Below are 24,259 nucleotides of genomic sequence, written 5' to 3' on the forward strand. Positions count from 1 at the left end.
GGCTATCTTTTACTCCCCATATTCAGGAAGAAGCTGGGAGACCTGTTTTAAGGTAGATGGTTTTAGGTTAAAAATATCAAGGTGAAGAGACTGAGAATCTCAATTTATAGAGCTTCCTGCAGGTAACAACAATTGTCCGAAGTATGTGAAATGACTGTCTGCATTTTGTTGCCATAAAATGAACAGAGTATCTTCACTGGGCCACCCTGGTTAAAAGGTGTTTTTCTCAAATCAAATGGTGTGAGAAACCAGAAACCAAACCAGAAAATCACACTCTGTGGTGTGAGACAGAGCTCTCACCACAGACCTCTACAATGCAACAGAAGTAATTCATGAAGCTTTGTGGATCAGCCACTAGAGGGGGATTTAATTTTGCCAATGATTACACTTGTACTTGGAATCCCACAGTACTGACCTGGGATTTTACCTCCAAATTAATTCTGGTGCTCAAGACAAATAAAAAACTTTGACACTTTCTTTGACAGTGAAAGCAACTGACGTGAGTCTAGCTGTCAGATTTTTAATGCTGCATACAGGTTTAATAGCAAGGCATCATCTAGTATCTGTTGGTACGCAAGAAAATCTGCACCGTACTCATTAGGCTTCCACTTCAGTGTCTTTGAAGGCTGAGGATAATCCTACTCAGGTAGATTTATCAGGTTGTATCTTTGGTCCATCGGAAAGATTAAATCTCAAACACCTTGTAAAATCTAGTGCACTCACAGACTTTTCTACACAGCCACTGCCTTCACCTTTTGCACACAAAAAGCCAAGGAAGCATTTTTCTGCCACACTACACTGTCTCCTCAGGGTTTTGTGTACTAAAGAATCTGTGCACTCTGCTGGGCACAAAGGGCACAAGAGCAGTAACATGAGGAGCCTGGGAACAAATCAGCTGGCTGGAAAGAAAAGAGAGGAACTATCCAGTGGACTCTTGTGGATCAGAGACTGAGTGGGATCACCATAGCGTCAAACTTCCCTAGTGCAAAACCTACAAAATGTATCTCCAAGTGCAGGCAGGTCCATCAACATGCTGGGCACTCATGTTGGAACTGGATGGTTTGTGGAAAAATTTGGTTCTGTAATGTGTTCTGAGAGCATTATGTGAATTATTCTTTGTATCACCAGGAGTCACTCTTTATCTTCTTTTCTGAATATGATCGCTATCCCTGGTGCTCCTTTTCATTTTGTAATGACTCCGCTTTTATTTAAGACAAGGTGCAAGGAGGTATTATTTTATCATTATATTCACATTGTCATATGAAAAATAGCTTTATCTTTGTAACAAGCAGTTACAAAGAGAATATTGGATTTGAACAGAAATGTAGGTTCTTAACAACCAGCTGCATGGTTGATGTACTACGTTAATTTAAATAAGGCTGTTTAAAAATACTTACTGTAATTCAAAATTCAAGTCTAACAGTTATGTCTAGTAGATGCCTAGAATTACATTTCATTGTACAAAGAAAAAATTGTCTTCTTGCTTACCAGAAAAAACATCCGTTGCTGTAAACCTTTTCCAGACAGCTTACTAAGACTGCCCAGTCTAATAAACTCCTGTGGGAAACAAATACAAACCAAAAATGTATCTCCTGCAGAAATTATGATTTTTTTAGTATGTGAACAGAAATATGACTATGTGGTCATACAAATGACTTTACTATTAATTACCAAGATTTTTTATTTTATTAAATATATTAGAAATCTAATTTATAGGATAATTCCTTTCTGTCTGTAACTGTCTTTAGGTTAAACTCCTTTTATTCATACTAAGAAAATTCAGCTAAGCAAAATTGTCTTTACCCAACATTAATTCCTTCAGACAGCTCTCTCTTTCATCAGTTTTTAATGAGTATTTTTCACAGCACAGATGACATAAAAACTAATGATATATGTGTTCTTGGTTAGCCACTGGTAATCTTCTGTGGTGCATATGGCATCCATTGCTCTCTCACTGCAATGTGAAACCAGCTACACGACTCAACATCACCATTAGCAGCAGACAAAGAAAGACATTTTTCTGGCAGTGTGAGTTATCCCAGCACCATCCATATCATATAATACAGCACATTAATTCAGACCATTGTGTTTAAGAATATTTAGGGATGGAAATAGAGGAAAAGTAGCACATCTAAAACTTTCAAAATGCTGGATTTCCTGGGCTTACTGTGAACTGTGCAGTAACTCACCCTTATATTTCTCTGAAACCCATGAAAATATCATTTTTCAGTCACTCCCTCCAGCTACTGCTAAGAGGTTTATACTTATTTCTTTATTACAGTCTTTCTAAGGTCATTCTCCTCACAATTGTGGATAAATCACCATCACCTCAGGAATAAATTGGCTTAGATCAACCTGTTCAGAGAAACAATCTGAACACCTTAAACCTTGCTTTGGTGTGTCCAGTCTCTCCACGTGTACTACCCTAAGGGCTGAGGGGTAGAAAAGTGGCTAGAGGTGGGTATCCCTATACCACAGCAGGCTCATGGCACCAGAGAGGCTGCTGGAAGCTGTTGCTGGCCACCAAGGAATATGAATTGTTATTAGTATGTAAGTAGCACCATGTGGTACCATCCGATATTCCCTGGCAGGCTCGGCACCAGCACGGCCAGCGGCGGTGACCGCATGGATCCAGAGCTGCAGGTCACCACCACCTGCAAGGACACCCAGCCACGGGGGGTTTTCACAGCAGTACAGGAACCAGCTCAGCAGCAGACATCCTGCTCTGGGACAACCTGAAGAGGATGGGGTTACAGTGGCATTTGCCTCCCAGCCCTGCCTGCACCAGGGCAGGGACTTGAGTCAGAGCCAGAAAACAGCCAAAGGGCTGGAAGCAGCAACACCCTGGGCATGTGCCAGAGCGTGGTGGCCAATGCTTCTTGTCTTGGCAGGCAAACAACTTCTGCCCCCCCATCTGCCTTTTCCTTGAACTTCCTAAGGACAGGACAGGAAGACTGCTCAGGCTTTAAATAGACCAAGGTAGCAGGAGCACCCGATGACAGCATTTAATTTCATGTGATAGAGAGATGCAGAGGCTGTGAAACATCCTGAGGGACTTGCCAAGGATGTGAAGAGTCTGTGGATCACTAGAAAGAAACAGGAGCTGTGGCAGCTGCTTGGAGACAGGGAAGAGGTAAAGGGAGGGAGTGGAGAACAGCCACAAATCCAGAAATATCTGTGCTCAGCATTGCCTTCCCAATGGCACATCCACTTCAAACCCAGCCACACATTCTGGTTTTGTGTATTACACATGGAAGTCAAGGGAGTGGGGAGGAAACTACATCAACAACAAACAACTCTCAAGTTTGCACACACAGATATGTGTGACTAATAAAAAAGGCTACAAATATTAAACTGTGCCTCATTTGTTCTGAAATGAGCCTTTGATTTTAAAAAGGCATGATAAGTAAGAAAGAGATGTTGGTACTCTTACAGCACAATTAAATTGTTTACTAAAGGCAACAGTGTGTCAGAAATTATTGTCCAATGTTACATGTAGACTGAAGAGACTGCTCCTCCCCAGGGCCATGAGTTTCAAAGCAAGGCATGGTGAAAGGGCTAGAGCTCCTCCAGCACAAATGCCTTACTTGCCTTTAATCTGCCAAGCTCTAGCATCAAGGGCTGAGAAAAGAAAATAAGGGCAGCATGAAATGTGCAAGTGCTCAAGCTCTGAATGCTGTGATAAATACTACATTTTTACTGCCTCTGTTGTAAAAGATGTTCGGGATTGCCTAAAACCGTCTTTATCTCAACCCACAAGTTTTCTTGCTTGCTTTTACCCTTCTGATTCTCTACCTGGTCCTGCTGTTGGGGCAGTGAGCAAGCAGCTGTGTGGGTCTTGGCTGCTGGCTGGTGTTAAATCATGACATTTGGCATTATTACATTTACATCTGAGAGTTTTTGGTGACAGAAAGAGGTTCAGATGAGGAAAGGCAATTTTTCATGTGCCCCTAATAAACAGGCTTTGAAAACATACCTAATGATTTGAAATTGTATCAAATCTTAGTAACAACTCTCTTACTTACCCTTCCGGGGATCACCAGATTGTCCATGCCTATCAAGTCTTTCTTCAGTTCATGCAGCTTCTGGAAGTTCTCCATCTTTATCATATTGCCATGGAGCTGAGCCACCATTTCAGAAATCTCAGCCAAAGCAGCTAGATGGACAAATCCATAAAGTGCTTATTAAGAATTTACAAGAATGTTCCAAAAGAAATATGGCTTTTGTGAGCAGTATCCAGCTCATGAACCTTCTTGTGCTACTCTTCTCCTCTACAGCATAATGCTACTCAGGCAGACTGAAACCCACACAAACTCTGGACATCATCTTATACAATGGAAGGGGTGGAGTGTTTGATGAAGAGACAGTCCATTTCCCAAAAATCTGTGCTGTTTTAGCCACAGGAACTTTATAAGAATAGTATGGTCAATTGAGAGCACCAACTAATGGATTCTCATAAAGGACTTAAATTCCTACAACTCAGATCAATCTAGGGATGTTCTTTATGCTTGAAAAAAATGCATTTTTCCCCCTGCCTGCAGCACACTGGGTCAGGTCCATATTTGAAAACAGCAGGAAATGGCAGTGTCACTTCTTGTATCATTTCACATGTCAAACACCTTGGGGTTTGTCCTCAGTCCCATCAACGTGAACAACTAAAGGGCTGCACATCACTGAGTTTCATCATGCCTCTACTTCATTCTCTCTAGAGACACCACCAACTCCCTGTGCCATCCTGTGTGGGAGCATCAACCTTGATACACATGGCTGGGTGGGCAGTCTCTGAATGGGCCAAAGACACTGGCTGACTTCAGTGCCAGAAGAGCAGCTACAGCCATTGGTGTTAAAAAACCAGTCATGTGAACAGTAATGGTGGTTCTATCTTCCTTCTTATATCATTGCTCAGTACACAGTTCACCCAGCTGCTAGTGGGAGACTTGTGCTCTCCTCTGGGATTCAATTCACTTTTTTTTTTGGCTTCCTTTAGACTCTGACCTTTAAAAAAATCTCCAAACACCTTAGTAAGAAACTGATCTCACAGTGATGGGGTCTTTAAGTCACACCATCCTCATGTTCTCTTATTTTCACCTGTGAAACTTATTTTCGTATCTGTTTCTAAAGTGGAGCAGGAATCAGACTGCTACACTCTCTGGGGAGAGGAGAATGGACACATCAACCTCATCCTCTGGCCTTGGCTGAAAGAAATGCAGGCACTACTCACTGTATGATATTCTTTGAGATCATTCAGGGAGCAGTGACACTTGGGCCAACACCTGAGCCACACAGCAGCCCAGTGTCACAGGTCTCTGAGGCATTTCTTACTGCCACAGGTCAGGTTAGCTCTGCATTCCATGCACTGCCTGCTGTGGGTCTCATCCCACACAATCTGAAAGAGCTCAGCTCACATGTTATGCCTGGGAGCAGTTGTGCTGAGCACTGCTCCCTGCCCAAGCTCTTCCATGGATCTGCACCAACGCTGTACAGATAAAGGAGTTATCCTTAAACACACACAGCCTACAATAGGTGTGGGGGACAGGCACAAGGAGGAAGGAGAACAAACCATCAGAAAGAAATGGCAGGCAGCAAGTTCAGGCTACAGGAGGGCAATTTCTTCATGTTTGAAAAAAAACCAACCCCAAATCCAAAACCACCCCATGCTGGCTGCTTTGAGCTCCTGAAACAAATCACGGAAATGGTAACAGAGAAAACTGTATTCTTCTAAAAAAAAAGACAAATAACACTGAAAGACATAATAACAGCAACCCTACTGGGTGAGACCAAGGGTTCACCTAGGCTAGTATTTTGTGTTATTAGAGAATCTCTAAGGAAAGCTAGGAACAACACAAGCACATATGGTATGTTCCCTGTGCTCTCTCCCAACCTCCCAACTGTTTTCAGTTCAAGAGACTTCCTGAACCTGCTGTCATTTCTATCTGTTTAATAACCCCCAGCAGAATTCTCCAAGTACCTGCCCAGACTGTGGCATAATGTGTACAGAACAGCAACCTTAATCCTCTACTGTTTATGGTGTTCAGAGTGGTGAATTTTGCAACTCAATCCTCTTTTGATGTAGGCTTTAAAAAAAAAAAATATATTTTTTTTTTCTTTAGCCATACACCTCTAATGGATTTGGATGCCATTCCCCAGCTCCAGGAACTGACATCTTTTCTCTTCTCTTACCTCTTGAATCCCTGAAGTCTATGTGGTTTGGAGGGTAGTGCTTGCAAAGCCTCTCCATTATCTGCTTGTAGTGCATAAGCCTGTGTAAAGGTCTGAGGAGGAAGGTATTGAGAGGCAAGTAGCAGACTTTCTGTAGCTCAAAATCTCTGCAAAAGGTCTCCAGCTTGCGAGAGTTTTTGATCCCATTCTCCAGCTCCATTAAAATCTCATTGTGCTTTCGCAGGTGAATTGTCAGTTGCTTTTATGCATGAAAGAAAAGAGAAGGCTCTTAACAATCACTGAGAGACATGACTCAGCCCATACCTAATCCAATAATACATCCAACTAGCACAGCAGTGGGGATTTTGCAAACAAAATCACTGTACAACACAATGGCTCTGATATTCACTTGCCAAGGAGAAAAGGCATTACTCATTTGAAGTAGACACCCCTACCCTCTCTGCGTTCCTGGGAAAACTAAAGTACATAATTCAACAAAACTAACTCTCTTATCAGTAAGAAATCCTGGGCAAGGAGCTGATGTGAACACAGCTCATGCAAGTAGGTGCAATGGAGACAGCCAAAAAATGTGAATGGGATTTTCTAAAACGATGAAGGGATTTAGATGCCCCAGTTTCCCTTAGGTGGTTCTCGGGAACTGAGATGCAGGCAAACAAACTTCTGGCTTCTGCTCCCCTCTTATTAATGAGAAGCTGCATCTCTTGGGAAACTCAACAAACACAAAACCTGAGGCAATGCCCGACAGAAATGTGTATGTTACAAGTTCTTCATCCTTGGACTACATCCTCTTCTCCTTAGTGCAGTCTCTAAATAATCCCACACAGCACACTCTGCACACCAGCAATGAATGAGGTTTGCATGAAATACTTAACTCCATTTAGGTCTCAGTATCACAGATATTCACAACTCCCCCTTAAAACAATTCAGCAGTATTTTTTTTAACAATTTACACATGGAATTATTTGTGTTTTGCAAAAGGTGAACAGGTTCTTCAGGATGTACTGAGCTTCTCTGAGCAGCCAACTAAAGTTTTCCAGTATATGGTAGTATATTAAGTAGCAGCAAAAAAAAAAAAACCTGAATGGATAAATTGAATGGACTTGAGAAGACATTCTGGCTTAATCTGAAGTTTGTGCTTTTTGACACATTTCCAGTCAACTCTCTCTCTTCTGTGATTTGTGACATGTTTACCAGAAACATACCTTCCCTAGAGCCAAGCTGCTTCCTCCACACACTTCATATTAATTTTACAAGTCTGTAACTCAGGAAAAGACACAGCAGACCCTGTGGGCTGCTGCAGAAGCTGCCCATTAATTACTTGCTCTTAACTTCTTTCCTATGTTAATTAAACACGTAGTGTCAGTTTGCAGATCTTTTAACAGGTCTCATGATAAATAAGAATAGTTTTAACTAACTTTATTTCTGTTTCCTGTGCAGTTCTTTTAAGTTAAACTAGCTTTTGTCTCTTTACTCCAGATATCAGTTGATCAGTGGTGGTGGATCTCAAAGCAAATGAAGTAAAACCCTTTAATGGGAAAGGGAAAATGGGAAAGGTGAAAGCACACTGCTGGGTCTAAGTTACAGTGAGGACTCTACACTGCCTTTAGACTAGTGCCCCAGAAGGACCTGCAGACAGCAAAGGACAGACCATTTAATGTTGCAAGGTACCAAGAGCACAGACAAAGTCTGTCCAAAGCTCTCTGGTATTCTAAAACCTGCTTGTGAAGAGCTGCATACTTCTTGAGAGCAGAGATAGAGGCTGAGACCCCCTCTACATTTCTTCCAATGCATGTGAATTACATCTTGAGGGGAAAAAGCAGTTCCTGGCTAAGACCACTGCAGAGGGAGTAAGGCTGCCTTATTGGTGACAAGGCTGTCTATGTTTGGGGTTGGTAAATGAAGCCTTTTCTGTTCCCTCTGTCTGATCTGCCGTATAATCTCACTTGTGTGTCACTTCACTTCCCCGCGTCTCTCTCCGTCCTTTTGAAAGGGAAACCGAGTCCTAGCGAACATCTCGGGAGAGCTGTAATGATTAAACTGCCCTTTCCTCCAGCCAAGGACTCAAGGCTGCTCCATTTACTAACTGCAGAATGCCCAAGTGGCCATCCCCAAGGAAAGATTTACTGGAGAGTTTCAAAACCACTCTGAGATCCGCGTGCTGAAGGTGAAATGCCCTGTTTTGGCCCACGCCGACATGGATGTGTAGATACATTACAGTAAGGTGATTTTTACACCCATACTGTAAAAATCTGTAGAGTTTTCACAGGCTCCTGTGCCTGCATTCCATGCTATTTTCTCAGTAACACAGAGCATTGAGAATACTGCTCGTCCCGGACTAAGAACAGTTGCAAAGTCTACCGAACATTACACCATGATTTATGGTTTACACATGTATTTTTACTTCTAGTCTTTAGGGTATCAGAGGCAATTATTCTCATGATTCAAAAAAACCTCTCACCTACCTTGGCACTGTACTGCACAAATAAAATTTTCCCAAGTCAAATCAATATCCAGCTTATGGTCACTAATCCTGCAATATCTTAACATGAATATTTGCATGAAAAAATAGGCACTCTCAGCATTTGAATAGTCTCCTCAGCCACATAAATTCCAATGCTTTGCCTTCTTATTTGAAGGAAAAAAGAACTGGAAATGAAATATTCCTGAACTTTTGTGTTTGCTGCTTCTGCTCTTAGGAAACTGGAGGAAAGGGGATGGACAATTTAAAATCATCTTGCAATTCCAAAATCCCAGGAAATCCACCAAATGCTTGCTACATCACCAAAGGAAATTTTCATAGCAGAAGTCTTGATTACAATTGGCAAAAACCATTGCAAGAGGCAACATCATCTGAAAATGAAAAGCATGCTAGTGTTAATCCATGTCAAAGCTTAGTAGCTTTGATAGGATCATTCCTACCTTTATACTCTGAATGTTCTTCAGCATAACATCTCCGATTCTTTGGTAATCTCCTTTAATGTGAGCATTAGAGCGGCCTTCCCTGTCAGCAACAGAAATGCCACACACTTCAGTCATACAATAAAACTGCATAATCACTTTTAAGCACTGAAACTCAATAGCTCATTTCTTTTAAAATCCTGATCCCCATACTCCTTCGTTCAGAAGCTTGTGAGGAATCTTCCTGACAGACATGTAATTCCCAGGTACAGCACACCCTTCACCTAGCCTGCCTTTCACTCCTAACAGCAGAGAAGGCAGGCACTTTACAGAAGCATTAGACTTTTAAAGAAAATTGCTAGCATCTTTGAACACACCAGAGAAGGCTGGAAATGGTTTGGGGAAAAAGAAGACAGCAGAGTCCCATGAGAATATGTGATCTTAGAGCAGAAGGTCAGTTCTGTTCAGATACAATGGCTGAACCCCAGAACAGGACCTGGGGGGTTGTTCCTCCTCTGAAGAGCTTTCTGCTTGTGCAAGTGACAGTGGGGACAAAAAAAAAAAAAAAGTCCATCCAGCATCTGGCTTTGACTCAGAAGTTTTACATACTGGCAGGAATTTTCATTTGGTGTTTCACAAATGCAAAGTGCTGCCTCCCACCCAGCCAGCTGAACTTCGGTGAGCGCAGCATTCGGAACCAATACAGCTCCTGATAGAAAAGATATTCCTGTACCTAAATCCTGTGTGAGACAGGCAAGGATGCCATGCTCTGGGTGAAACCAAACACGTTTTCTGAAAACACAGGAGGAAAAATCATGACTAGAAGAACCTAACTGTTACAGATCTGTTCCAACAAAGCCATGCTTTCAAAAGAAAATCACCAGGAGTGTGTGGGGAGAAGCACTGTCCCCCTCCCCTTTTCAATTTTATCTTTCAACAGACAAAGAGACTCCATTGGTAAACAAGGGGTGTTCATCTGAACAACACCCAGTTTCAAAGGCTGTCTTTAATAATATCCTATTGTGTTAACCCTCCCAGGCACTCACATGCCTATTTAGGCAAGGAAAAACAGTTCTCAACAAGATTTTTAAATGTTTTTTTTCTGAATCCAGAGGTTACACCAGGGGTAGGAAATTGGGTTGTGTCCATGGTAACTTTAATTACTACCGGTGTTTTGCAAAAACATTATGTAATATAAACACTGTCATAGTCAAATCATGCCCAAGAAATGAAACTAAAACTGAAAGTAACAGCAGAGGTCTATATGGACATCACAAGACTACAGTTTTCACATTTCCTGAGGATAAAAGTACAATTTCTGTCTCCAGGAATCCTGTCTGTCAAATCATCTCCATTCTATGCCGTTCCTCAATTCTCCCTTCCCCCCTGTTCTACCCATCCAGCAGCTCTCCCCACTGAGATTTCCTCTGACAGGTTGTAAATAAAACCTCCCAGCCACTAAAGCTCTGCTCCAAGTGGTGCCTATCCAAGTGCCCCTGACTGGAAACCACAGCCATTTGAAGTCCCAGGCAGTAGCCCCACACTGGCAGGAAGCAGGGGAAAGCCATCCTCCACCCATGGAGCCAGCATGCAGCATCTCCTCCCAAATGGTTCATGCTGGGCTCTACACACAAGCTCAGAAATGTCAAAGCCAGATGAAATTGTGCTGCTGCACAATACCAGCAATGACATGGTATTCAGCAATTATCTCTGTAAGAATTCTTGCTTTATGTGATATTCTCTCCTTCTCTGGCACTGCCTGGATCCTTTTCCATGTGTACACATTTGATTTAATCTAATGGACTTTGGCAGTTTTGTACCTTTCTGAGTATGAAATATATAGTTATCTACTTACTGCCAAGATAAATAGTAAGTACATCATTACAGACTGCTTTTTCTAAATAGACACTGCTTTTCTGAGCTGAAGGCTACAATACAGATTGGCTAGAATACACATTGCAAGTGTCTTATCTACTATCTAGCTACTCAGAGGCTGAGCCCAAGCCTACCAAAGTCACAGTGAGTGCTTCCTTGCAATAGCTGATAATTAGTGGGGCTGTTCATAGAATACCTTATTTCCTAACAGCTGATCCACTGGACCCTCTTCAGCACCACCAGCACTGACTACTTGCACAGCATCTCACCACATCAGTCACACACAAAGCATCAGGAACAGTCTCCCTTCACTGGCATCAGCCACAGACTTTTAGGGCTTTCAAAACTTACTCTGCATCTTGGCAGAGTGACAGAGAGAAGGGGGTTCCCCAGAAGCAACAGCCTCTCTCCAGCTGTTGGCTGAAGAACTGAAAGGTACCAGAGCCCTCAGCCCAGGCTGACAGAGACGACCTGTGATGCACTCAGACACATCCTGCTGGGAGAAATAAACCCAGGGCTTTCTCAGGAGAAAATACAGAAATGGGATGGCTGCATACTGCTTCTTGTTCCAGCCACTCTTTTTGCTTTAGTTATTTATTTCCAGTCAAATAAATTTCCCTTGCAACAGAGGTGATTTTCCCCCTGGGGATGGTCCACAGGCATGTAGGCTGTGATGTGGACAGAGAGGCAGGGAAAGCTGAAACTGGGCAGGAGGGAACATGACAGCTTCCCATCTGCCTCCTAAAACCCAACCTGCACTCTACCCCAGCTCCATCCTGAGACCCAGGGCAAACCCTATGCTACACTGTCATCTTCCCCAGCTCCTCAACATGCAAATCCCAAGAAAACAAGAAGAAACACCAAGAAAAGGGCATTCAAATACACAGAATACAAAAATAAAACCTAAACACACAACATATCAGATGATGTCTTACTGCTGCAACAGCCCAAAGCACAGGAGCAGAAAAGAGAGCTCTCCCTGTGGTGCATGTTCTGAATAACACCCCTCAGCTTGCTGAGAGGGAAGAAGCTGCTCATTTGTTGTGCATCAATGGCTGAATTGTTCTTCTTACTCCTTGTTTTCACGGGTCACTGTTTGAACATGGCATCTATCTGCCAGTGACAAGGGACAAAACTCAGGGCCTAGGGTCTCACAGCTTTTCATCAGGAGCTGATTTATGATGCCCATCTCCATAGAAGATGCAGGAGCTGCTTTCCCCACACATAATGTGCCCTCACTGACATCGTGGGGGAGGTCTAAAGCCACTGAAAATCATGCTGAAAAACGGGGACATTATTGTATAATAAGGTCATTTTCCATTTTTATCTTCCTTTTTAAAGCAACGCAAGTGTACATTAGCAAGAAAAGCAGAAAAAAAACCCAACTTCTATCTAGTAAGAAATTCAGACACTACCTTTTATATAGATTACTTCAAACAGCCATCAGCTTGACTTACAGGAATCACACAATCAGCCCTGTCAGATTTTCAAATGACATAAAGTTCTTAGTGTATATAATTGAAAAAATAATAGAAGGAAATCTCAAGTCAGCCCATACCCTCAATCGGAAGGAACAGAAATTTGATGGGAATGATGGAAAGGCAAAAAAGAAGAAAACGATATCTCAATAAAGATTTTTTTGAGGTAAACACAGAAGTCTTTGATTGCAGGCCTTGAACTGCAGCCAAAATAATAATAAGTCAATTGTAACAAATTATATTTACAATGTGTAACCTTGTGTTACATGCTCAAGAACTCCCTCCTGAATACCACAGCTGGTTCTCTAACACCTTTGAAGTTTTTATGACTTTATTATTAATTAAAGTTCTAATATTAAAAAATACCTTAAATATTCCCCTTACAACTGCCTTTTAAATAAGAGGAATGTTTTGTAATTGGAAAAGAAGAGTCAATAAAAGCAAATGTCCTTTTACTTGTTCACACCCTTCTGTTACACAGCGCTTCTTACTGCCCTGCCCGTTCCAGCTGGACTTTCAGCAGTGAGTGGTGCATGACACACAGCTCAGAGCCTAAGGAATGTACTGCTGAAGCCATCAGAGCTTCCCAGAAACAGACCAAGCCTTTGGAGGGTGTGCATACTTTTAAAGACTTTGGGATGGCTACCCCTGTTGTGGGAGAAACCCAGCCTACAGCAAACATGTATCAGTGATGCTTTTAACCAGTAGGGGATCCCAGCACCTAACACCACTGCATGAAAATATGCTGTAAGTGCAACAGCATTCCATACCTTGCTGTGGAACAGCCTCAGAGCTGATCCTGGGCATATCCTGCCAGGAGAGCCACAGAGATGGACACAACACGGCTCCAACTCTGACTAACAGATCCTGCATGTGCAATTTCTCTCCCACGATTTCCAGTTAATTTGGGCGTAGCACAGCTCCAATCCCCAGAGGTACCCAAAAGTGACTTCAGCAGTGAAAACTATCCTCTCAAAATCGAGCCCAGCATGCTGGCAGCAAGCCCCTCTCGATGTCTTGGTCCCAGGAATCTGCAGTGCATAACTCAGAGGTTTGTACTGCAACACACACCTCCTTCCTGCACACAGGACAAGGACGCTTTTGAAACTGCCCTCCTCGTGCCTCCTCACCAGACATGCAGAACCAGCCAAACAGGCAGCACTCTGCTTTTGAGAAGGCAGATAAGGACTGCTGTCTTGTTTATATAAAGTGTCTATCAGGCTGCTCTTCCTGAGCACAAGTGCTTCTTCTCAAAAAAAATAGTTAATAAATCAACATTTGGCTCATCTTCCTACACCTCCCTGAGTGCTTTTTTATTACAGGTTTTCAATTTTGCTTCCACAAACCCTGATTGCGCCTTCTCCTTTCATATGCTAAGATTAAGAGCCCTTTTTTTTTTTTTTTTTTGCAAATTACCAGCCACACATTCCCATCTGGTAACACTGAGCAGCAGCTTTCATCAGAAAGATCTGCGAGTCAAACTAGCAGCTTCCCTGGGAGAAGATGAGTCTGCCTGCACTTCTGGGAAGTACATAACACTTTTCTTTCCTAGCACATGGATAAGGCCCAAAACACAGATTTGTACTACCTGACAAGGGCTTCCTTGGGCAGAAACAGCTCTCCTGGCTTGCCCCAGCATTGCTCTCTATGCTGCTCTGTGGTTATGGTTCTCTATCTGCCAATTTCTGTCATCATTTAAAGAAATCAGTGTGGAAACTTGTAATATATTTAAGGGGGTGTGGAAAGATGAGCTCAATTCTTTTGGATGGAAAAGGGTGCTTGTGGTCCAAATGAATAGCTTATTAAACAGCTGAGATAAAAGAAGGAATAGAACCTAGCTGACTTCTCAGATCCAACAGCCCAGAAGCTGATGAAGTATGTCACACTCTGCCTGCACTGCCCACACCTCTTCCTCCTTGCCATAAAATCTCACTGGTCTTGAGAAATGGGAGCCAGCTTTAAGTCACTGACATATGCCTCCCATATTTTCTTCCAGCAAAAAGGCTTGGGAACTCCTGGCCTTGCACCCAAAGCCTTGCTGAGGAGTCCTGGCAGCCAGGATCAGCATCTGGCTGCCCAAGTGCCGGATGCAGCTCTTCTGGCACTTGCTCACAGAGCAGCCTGACGTGTGCTGTTCCTTCTCCCACCTGAGGCAGCTTCCTGCTCTCCTCTTCCCTTCCTGTATGAGAAGACAAAGCACCATGACTGCCTGCATCCACCAAAGGGCATCTTTCCTCTCCTCGAACCCCACGGCCTCCAATGGGGTATTTCACTTGCTCCCAGGAACATGGCCAGTCTCCAGAGCTCAGCACAGCTGGGGCAACTGAGGAGATTCATGAGCTGCTTTACTGGCCCTGCAACAGCACAGGCAGGGCTGGAAACGTGGCCCAGAGCATGGTATCACTCATGTTAGGATGCTGTGCAATTGAACCACCAGGAGTCTTCTCTGTTTCATGGCCAGAAAGAAACTCTGGCTGAACAAAATGCACTGACTTCCCGTATTCTGCAGCTGACTTTTGGTGTCAGTATCAATCTATGTCTTATTAAAAACTATCACTAGGCCCTGGACACTGAGACGCGCTGCTCTTAGGAAATACGGCCCTAAAGAGAAAAATGGGTGAACTGTGTAAAGAAACAGATCAGACCTGCCAGAATCTATAACCAGGTCAACAGGACACTGGCCCTTAAACTGTTCTGTAGCAAACAGCCTGCCCCTGACTGCAGATTCAAACACTTGTGAAGCCTTCAAGCAAGCCAGAAATGCTTTTAATAATGTACACAACCTGAGCTTCCTCCAGCCAAGTACTAAAAGTCTATAGATGTTTTAACAAATTAAAAGCATGCAGACATCTAACAATTGTTTTGCACAATCCCCCTGAGCCTTGCTCTCCTCACAGCTCTTCTGCATCAGCTTCAATATTATCCAAGGACTAAGAGAGCAGGGAATGACCTCCTGTTAGATCTTCCAACACACAGCATGAAGGCTTGAAACAAACCTTAGAGAACTGCACTTATGTGTGTGTAGAGTGAGCGGGCTGAATTACACTTTAAGCTGATAAAACCCAGCATCCTACTCACTAGGGGAACACAGATGACTGGTTGCAGGAGGCTCTCTCTCTCACAATCTGCCACAGCACATGGATTTCCAGCAGCTTGATGAAGTCCACTGCCCTTTCATTCAAAGGCCCTTTTTTAATAGGACATGTCACCCCCTGACAAATGCAGAACAAGCTCATGTCTCAGGACAAGCATCCCACCTTCCCCCACCCCCAGACACCTGCCTGGAAATTTAAGAGCTGACATGGAATAGTCAGATTTAAATGAGCTGGCTTGAATCCTGCCCACACCTGCCTGCATCTGTGCCACCAGCTCAGGCCCAGGATTTGCTGGGCAGCTGGGAGCAACCTGCCCTGAGCTGATGAACCTGCCAGAGCCTACTGCCTTAAAAACACCTGGAGCCAAAGAGAGAGGTACCATTCTGGCAGTGTGGGCACTCAGCTAAGTGACCTTGACCATGCTGCTGAAGGAATTCCCTACCACATTACCACCATCTCGTGGATGCTGAGGGCCTGCTTAATTTTGTCACTCACTGTTTAATTAAACACTAATCTCTATAGGATAGACTTTATTGCTTGTGGCTTATCTCAGCATCTGTGGCATTATACAGAAACAGCAACACCTCCAAAATAATACCTGTCAGCAAGTCTGCCTCCCTTCCCAAGGCACGTATTCAAATCTTCCAGAACTTTAACAACAACCACTGTCTATGACAGGGGTATTACATTAGGTGCATCCAGGCTGTTGGCTGCACACTGAATGCAGGAACGTGACTGTTCTTCTGTCAAGCGAGTCAGAGCAGACGAGAGAGAAATCCCAGTGGCTTTACACTAACTGTGGAAGGACATGCAATAGCTGAGCCGACAAAGTCAGAATGAGGTGGCCAGCTGGGACAAAGTTACCTCAGCAGAATATTTTTAAACAAATTTGGATTGCAAAGTAACTTTGTAGCAGATCAGCACTTTAAATGACAGGGGAAGGGCAGTAAAAATATGACATTATAAGCTTTAAACTGAGTTTACCACCCCATGAAACTTTATGGGGCAGCTGAAAAACAGAAGGTTTACTCAGCTGTAGAAGCTGAGTAGAATAGAATAGAAGTAGTAGTAGAATAGAAGCTAACTGAAAAGGAGGAACAAAGTAAAACCATGGAAGTCCAGAAGCCTAAATACTTTTACTTTCTTTTAATGTAACTGTTCCTTCCCTCCACTTACTACAATGTCACCTTTCCACAGCAGGCTGGTAGTGCAGCATCATCCAGTTTTTGAAAAACATCACACCTGAACAGGAGGTTTGCATCCACCTCTAATGCAACTAGAAGGATACAGGAGATATCTCAATTTCAACATGTGCCCCGGAGTCAGCACCCAGTGAGATTAGACTGGTCTGATAGAGAGCAGAACTTGGTCTTTACTAACTGAATAAATTTTCCTTTTCTCACCACACACATTAACCCCAACTAGTTGGGGATTAACTCCAACTACTGTTAATCTTATACCAAGGCTGAAGAAGCAATCAGTATTTTATAACATCTGACAGAGCCTTCTTGGAGTAGCTGTAATAAATGCTGCTTAGTGCAATGCAATTAACACCAGTAGCAGCCCAGTGAAAAAAAGAGCAATACAGGCAGGGTGGCTGTGCAGAATGTGTCTTAGGATCTTAGTTATATATAAATACATATACAAACTATATATATTTTTATATATATAAAGATAATTATATTAGGAGTCAACCAAAGTCCTGGGTGAGGACTCCAAGAGGCAGTACCACATTCCCCTCTTCCCAGAAAACACCTCCTATAATTCTGCAGCTGTGCAGGGTGGGTTTGGACAGCACTAGTCTGCAAAGTGCTGTGCCCTCATTCAATGATCTCAATACATCACAAGAGTTAAACTCACACACTGTGTTTTGCTTTCATTAGTTAAAGAGGCACCCGTCTTAATTAAACTGATTAACACCCATTAGGTTGTTGCCCTGAAAACTCAGCTTCTGAGCTTGCTGACATAGTTTTCTAAAGACTTTCCCAGGACAGTAACTGTAAACATAGATATGTGTACATTCTTTCTGTTACACGTCTTGTGATGGGCATCTCTCATGGCCAGTGCAGTGGGAAAGTGTTATCCTGACTATCCAATCCCTGGCTGTGGTCACAAGCCTATAAATCCTGGGAAAAAAAATAAACTCACTCTTCCTTTCACCACACCTTGAGCTCTGTCTGTGTGATCTATTCAGCACCAGCGGCAACATTAGGTCTGCCTGCTCTGTTTTCACGTGATTTTCATCATCACTTTTCTAACTGAGAAGGAAAAGCTCAGCTCCCAGAACCAAAGATAAGTTACAAAAAAATGCCTACACAGAGCAAGACAATCAAGTCCAGAAAGGTCAAATCGGAGCAAGCAGAAGGCTTCTGCTTATGCTGCTGCCTCTGCTAAGATTTCAGTGGTCAAATGAATTAAGAGCCTTGCCAGGGAAGAATTATGCACTTGATAGCTATTTCGTAAAAATGCCATGTTTTACTGTCACTATTATGTTAAGAGTAGATAATTTTCAAGCCCAGTGTCCTCTTCCAACACTCTGTCAATTTGTAGAGTGCACTATAGACCCTGTGAGTGTCACAGCTGTGATGCTGCAGAATGAGAAGCTGGTCTATGAATTCCTCTGGGCCTGTACCTATTTTGACAGAAACAGAACCTGGTCCTTCGCCTCTCCCTCTTTATTACTGATAAGCCTTGCATGCAGCATGTTCTTCAAAGGAGCTGCCATGTAGAAACAGTGACATTTGGCAAGAGAAAGCTTCATCCAGAATGATGATCTCATTTGCATACGTCTGTAACTGAGATATCTGAACAACAGAGTTTGTCAAGTAAACATGAACAAAGCACGATTCAATAAACCCTGTCTGTTAATAACCAACATCTGTGACTTTCACAAATTAAGCACGACAGTAGATCACAAGGAGTCAGCAAGAAGGGAATGCAAAAATGCTAAACTGCATTAAATAATACAGATAAATAACAATCAACAGTCTTACCACAGAGCAAGTCTCTGCTCAATTTCCTTGAGAAAACCAGTGTGAAATTTGTGCAAAGGTTCGAAGTTGGAGAAAATTAGATTTTTCAGTGTTTCAGGCATACAATCCTCTTTACTCACTGCACTCTGAAACCACTACAAAGGAAAAGAGAAACAAAATTATCAGTGGGTGGAATGCACAGGGTATGGTATTTTTTTGTCTTTATGTACCTAACCCAAATACTCCTAACAGCTAAGCCAGCAAGGATCTTATTTAGTTGGCACTAGGAATACAATCCAGACTATCCCTGACACTCCTGTGTGCTGAATTGGTGATCTTATCAAAGATCAGACCCTGAACAGTTGAAAAAGGAACTCCCTTCCCCCTTTACCATTGCTGATCAAATCTTGAAAATTCTTTTCAAACCCAAACTGGTTAGTCAATACAAACTGAATTTGCAAATGCTGGAGGGTGCAAGAGAAAGAGCATTACAATACTTGTAAACAATTCAGTAAAAGGAAAAAAAAGAAAAAAAAGAAAAAAGAAGGAAAAAAAGCTCTGTGTTTTCTTTTTGCAGAGTTCCGTCTGAAATGCCTTTGGCAGGAGCTGGCTCAGTAAGCACCCACGCCCATGGTGCTGTGTGCACGCCCAGGACATCACTCTGAAAAGTGAACAAGTGGAAGACACTGCTATCACACAAAACAGGACTGGCAGTGCCAGGCACTGTAAAGACTGAAACAGGCTCCTGCTCACTTTTGCTCCAAATTATCTGTATTTCACCCTAACAGACTATGGGTGACATAAAACCATAGACCAGGCAGCTGGCCAAGGTAGTAATGCCTATTAGCTTCAACATGGTAACAACTGCTCACTCCTTACTGCCCTGAGGGGTTCCAGCTATCTGTGCTTGACTTCCAGCAGTGCCTAGAAGGCCTTTGGGACCATAGAAGCCTTAGAGCAGTCTTGCTTGACACTGCATCAGCTGGAGCTGAACCAGACCTGGGATAAAAAGAGATCCCTCCCAAGCTCCCCTCTCCCCTGCTTTATCTTAGTACTGAGCAGAGCTCAAGTTGAAGCTCATCTACCAAGTCTCAAAATTAATGCACACAGTTGTTCCTTTTCCAGCTATGTTGGCTACTTGTTCATGTTCAGTGGCCTCCTGGGCCATTCATTTGTGGAGCACAGCTGATACAACTGCATGCCAAATATCAAGCCCATCCCTCTTGGTAACCCAGCAAAGTCAAATTTGCCTATCACAAGAATGAAGGATGGGGTGGGAAATATCCTTTAGCTCTGAAGAGCTAAAACTTTCTGCTTCTGCAGCCACTGGGTGAAATATTAGATGAAAACAGCGTATCTGCTGTTGACACTGCAGAACCATCCCACAGAGTCTGGCCTCTCCTCTCAGCAGGCTGACTTCCCAGAAAGCAAGGGTGAGTAGCAGAGGGGCCACAGCTACCCTGCTGCCTGTAAAGACCATGCTATATTGGCTCTGTCTAAGCTGGGGTCTGATAGCTGCATCTGTCACATGGGATCCTGGAACAGACAAGAAGCTGAGGAGAAAGTGTGTCCCTGGCTCCCAGCTGGTCCCAACACTCTCCCCTGAAGCATGTCCTCCTTACCACAACACTCAACACAGGAGTGGGAAATGCACCTCACTGGGTGATTTAAGAGCTGAGAGGTCTGGAGTTGGCCAAAATGCCATGAAGGGGTTTGGATCCAGTGCCATCTCACAGAAAAATGGTTATTTCAGATCAGACCTTGCACTCATTATTCTTGGAAATGAAACAAGGCTGTTGCTATGTGTGCAAAGATGGCAGCCATTTGCCTTGGTGATTTTAACAATCACATTCTGATCAGATGCTACAGGTGAATGACTCATTTAACACAGTTTCACTTTCTGAAAAATCAGAATCATTCAAACAGGTACTCCACAATATTTCATGTTAAATGGAGGGCGTTTAATGCAGCAGAGAACATTTATATGTGCCCCTAAGGAGGTGCCTATGTTTTAAGAGAAGTCATTGAAAACCCACAGGCATTTTTAGTAATTATAACCACAAAGCATGAGAGCAAGGAAATACAACTGAAGTGTGTCCCAAGTTCCTCAACCTGATACAGCTTCCTAGCACATGTTACTAACCACAGAGCAAACCTCTACTCTCTGATTTTTGCATTATTTCCTCCCTGGAGAAGAACTCCTGTGCACAGCAAAGAATATTGACAGTGCAGACTATAAAAGCAGCACAGAAGAGCTAGGATGTTAAATGGAGCAGATGAAATGCCACCACTGAGGAAAGCTTCACATGCTCTGTGAGTAATGCTCAAGCAAACATACCGATGTGATGACTTCAAGGTCCTTCAGGTATGTTCGCTCCGTAGTCGCCACTTCTTTAGCAATGAAGTAAGCTTTCTCAGTTGGGAACCTCTGTAAATTGCAAGCACATTAGGTTTTCCTCTGCTTTTATGGAGAAAAGAATTGTAGATAATAAATCACAGAGAGAGTTACAAACCAGTGACCCTTGCTTGTGGTTATGCTGTGACTCACACTTGAATGTTCCTAAGCCCTGAAGCCCTAAAAACAACCCTTCCTTGCAAACATGAGAGAACAGGAACTTTCTATGGGTGTTTGAGAGACTTCTTTTTCTGCCAAGACAATTTCTACTGTTTTGGGGTGCTTATACTCCTTTCAGTTTATTTCTGGAGCAGGACATATTGTGAAGTTTGTGAAGAAATCCTTTGCAGGCTAAATGATCATTTGAATCATTGTCAAAATGACAAAAAATTCTGTCTGATTATTTTAGGTTTCATCATCAGGATGGTAATCCAAAGGAAAAATGCTTCCAAAAAAATTCAAACCTGTAAGATTTTCTTGGCTGGACAACTTAACAGTGGGAGAGGGGAAGGATTTTAGATTAGGCTACAGATTCAGAATTTCTTAATTCTGAAGAGCCAGAGGAACCCAGCTGGTCTTCCTCTTTGCTGCTCAGGAAGGAAAAAATAAGGAAAAACCATCCATAGATATTTTTCCTTTGTTTCCTCCCTGAAGACAAATGATGCAGTGGAAACACTGTGAATGCCCTGCAAAGGGAGTCTGTTTCCTAGTCAGAATGCACCCCCATAGGAACCAACATCAGCTGGTGCACACAGTCACTGGCTGCTTTATCTTGGACTGGCACAGAGAGTCCTAACTCTATTAACTGATTCTCGGATTTTCTTCTCAAATTTCTTTCACACATCTTGCTAACTATGCACAGTGGGAAAGGAGATCTTCCTTACACAAACTCCCACTTTCCAGCAAAGCCCTCAGACTTTCTTTCTCCCTCTTGAGATGCTCCAAGCTGAGGAGAAAAAAACCGACCACAGAGGACAAAAGGAAGCTCCTCTCACCCAGCAGCAGAGGAGGGATGAGCCAGCAGGCACCCAGAACACCCTGGCTCAGAGAAACACTTCTCTTCAGAAAGCAGTTTGGGATGCGATGCTCCCTTACGGTTTTGCTGCAATGTTGGGTCTGAGCCAAACACTCCCAGCTGAACGCTGCAGGCTGTGGCTCAAAGAGAGCATTTTCTACTCCCACAACCAGATGCTCCCAGTGGTGCTCCCAGCAGACAGACAGGAGAGCCTGGTTTGGATACTCCCACAACAGGCTCAACACTGTTCCTTTTCTTTCTGTCACCTGGAAATTTTCTCTCCAGTAAGACAATGGAACTGACTGCTTTGTTACAACAAATTACTAACTCCACTCCTTAAAAGCAACTTGGATTTATAGGAGACCCCATCCAAACAAGCTCCTGAGGCTGCAATCAACAGGAACGACCCAGATTTATCACAACACTTCAGAGAGAAGAGAGACAAGGCCAACTTCATTTGCCTTACCTTTCTTTTGACTTCTTCCTCATCATCAGCCCTGATGCATGACGGGTCATTCAGCAAAGGGCTGACCAAGGGAGATGACTGCTTGGCATCAGGGCTCAAGTTTGGAGATAAAGTCATATTTGCAACTGATGGTCCTCCTTGGGAATTGATGGAAAGCTCTGAAAGGTGAGGGCTGCCAGTCAAAGAACCTGCTAAGAAAAATGATAAAAGAGAAATCAATTAGGACACATTTTCTCAGGAAAGTTCCACAAGGAGTTATAATCTTAAATTCCAGCATGTGAAATTATGCTACAAGACACAGCCACCAGGGTCCTCAAACTAGCCCAAATGGCCTTGAAGCCAGAGGAACTCCATCCGCTTGCATTCACCGTGGGACTGGTTAAGGGTGTTTTAGTGATAAAATTGGCTGAAATTACTATCTCTCTAGGGAAGGGGTCAAGGCACAGATGACTGAGCTGCAGTTCTTTACCGTGAGAGTGGTGAGGCACTAGAGCAGGTTGCTCAGGGAAGCTGTGGCTGTCCCATCCCTGGCAGAGCTAAAGGCCAGGCTAGATGGAGCTCTGAAAAACCTGGTCTAGTGAAAGGTGCTCCTGCCCACGGCAGGGGGGCTGGAGATAGGGGGTCTTTAAGGTCCCTTCCAACCCAGGCCATTCTATGATTCTAAACATCAACTTAATATTAAAAAAATTCATCATGGTAATCCATTCTATAGAAAAGAATAAATACAACAATACAGGAATCGTTCCAGGAGTGCCATTCTTTCCAGCAAAGCAGAGCTTCAAACACTCAAATCAGTACTTCATAGGGAACTACAGGACACAAGTTAGTACAAATTTATCTAGCTGAAGTCTAGAGAAAAAGGATAACTTTCTACAGCAGTGTTGCTGCTAAGATCAGTCAGATCTAACATGAAGGGAGAAAGCTACTAGTTCCCCAATTTCTACACACGACACGAGTATGTATATTATACCTGGTAAGTCTTTCCATGCTCCTCTGATTGTTTGGGATGGAAACGCTAGCATTACATTTACATAAGAAAAGCAATACTTTTAATGCACAAAGCATGACAATTTCAGATTTTCACAGATAAAAAGTCCCATTTCATTTTGGATTAAAAATATTAAAGAATTAGACAATTAATTACACTTCCATGGATTCATATACACTACATTAAATTACTGAAATTAGCATTTTGTCTTCTGGGAGGCAGCCAAATTAATGACTGCATAGAAAGAAAGTTTGCCAAAAATGCCCAGTGTTCTCCCAGTTATCCCCTCCTCCATACATCTGAAAACCTAAACCTGTTTTAGAAGAAGAATCTGTCATGTGGAAGAACATTTACAGTCTGTGCCATTTTGGCATCATACATTAAAATCCAACCAAAAAAATGTGACAAGCTCTTGACTACCACAGCTAACAGGCTGTCTAAGATTAAATGTAAAACACATATATTGCTGTGTATAATTAGGGTCAAATACAATTTACTATCATGTGATTATGTCCTCCCTAAATTATGATAGGTAAATGTTCCTGTTGCTAAAAAAACACAGCTGAGATAGTCCAGTAAATATAACATTAAATAAATATAATTAGGCCAGTAGCAAAACCTATTTATTTTCTGGAAGAACTCAAGATTTATTGCTAGAACATGAATATTTTCCAGTTCCAGACCAGTTCACGTTTATAAATCATTCCTTTGAAAAGAGAAGGAGAAAACAGCACAGTTATCAGTTTACGTAATCACGACAGTTATGTAGCCTACTATAAATCAAAGTCAAAGCAGTATTTGTCTGAAATAAAGGTCTGTATTATTACAGCTAGCAAGAAAGGATTTACCAACAGTTTCACACTAAATCAAAGTTCAGTGAAATTTGAGAAAATGCCA

At 42.8% G+C, this 24,259-nt stretch overlaps 1 protein-coding gene across 5 annotated transcripts in view; it reads right to left on the bottom strand.

Moving 5' to 3' along the window:
* Positions 1-24,259, bottom strand: part of FARP1 (FERM, ARH/RhoGEF and pleckstrin domain protein 1) — a 201,745-nt gene that overhangs the window by 9,115 nt on the left and 168,371 nt on the right. For 4 of the 5 annotated variants that reach the window (XM_019006212.2, XM_015624602.3, XM_015624585.3 and 1 more), the window contains exons 14-20: positions 22,375-22,565; positions 20,837-20,926; positions 18,520-18,653; positions 9,100-9,181; positions 6,181-6,418; positions 4,026-4,156; positions 1,489-1,557 (exon numbers count right to left, since the gene is read on the bottom strand). In XM_019006212.2, the coding sequence (XP_018861757.1) occupies positions 1,489-1,557; positions 4,026-4,156; positions 6,181-6,418; positions 9,100-9,181; positions 18,520-18,653; positions 20,837-20,926; positions 22,375-22,565 (935 nt within the window). The remainder of the gene's footprint in view (positions 1-1,488; positions 1,558-4,025; positions 4,157-6,180; positions 6,419-9,099; positions 9,182-18,519; positions 18,654-20,836; positions 20,927-22,374; positions 22,566-24,259) is intronic. The other variant, XM_015624595.3, reaches the window with a different exon arrangement.

Source organism: Parus major, chromosome 1 (assembly GCF_001522545.3).
Source record: "Parus major isolate Abel chromosome 1, Parus_major1.1, whole genome shotgun sequence".
In the NCBI taxonomy this organism is placed as follows: Eukaryota; Metazoa; Chordata; class Aves; order Passeriformes; family Paridae; genus Parus; species Parus major.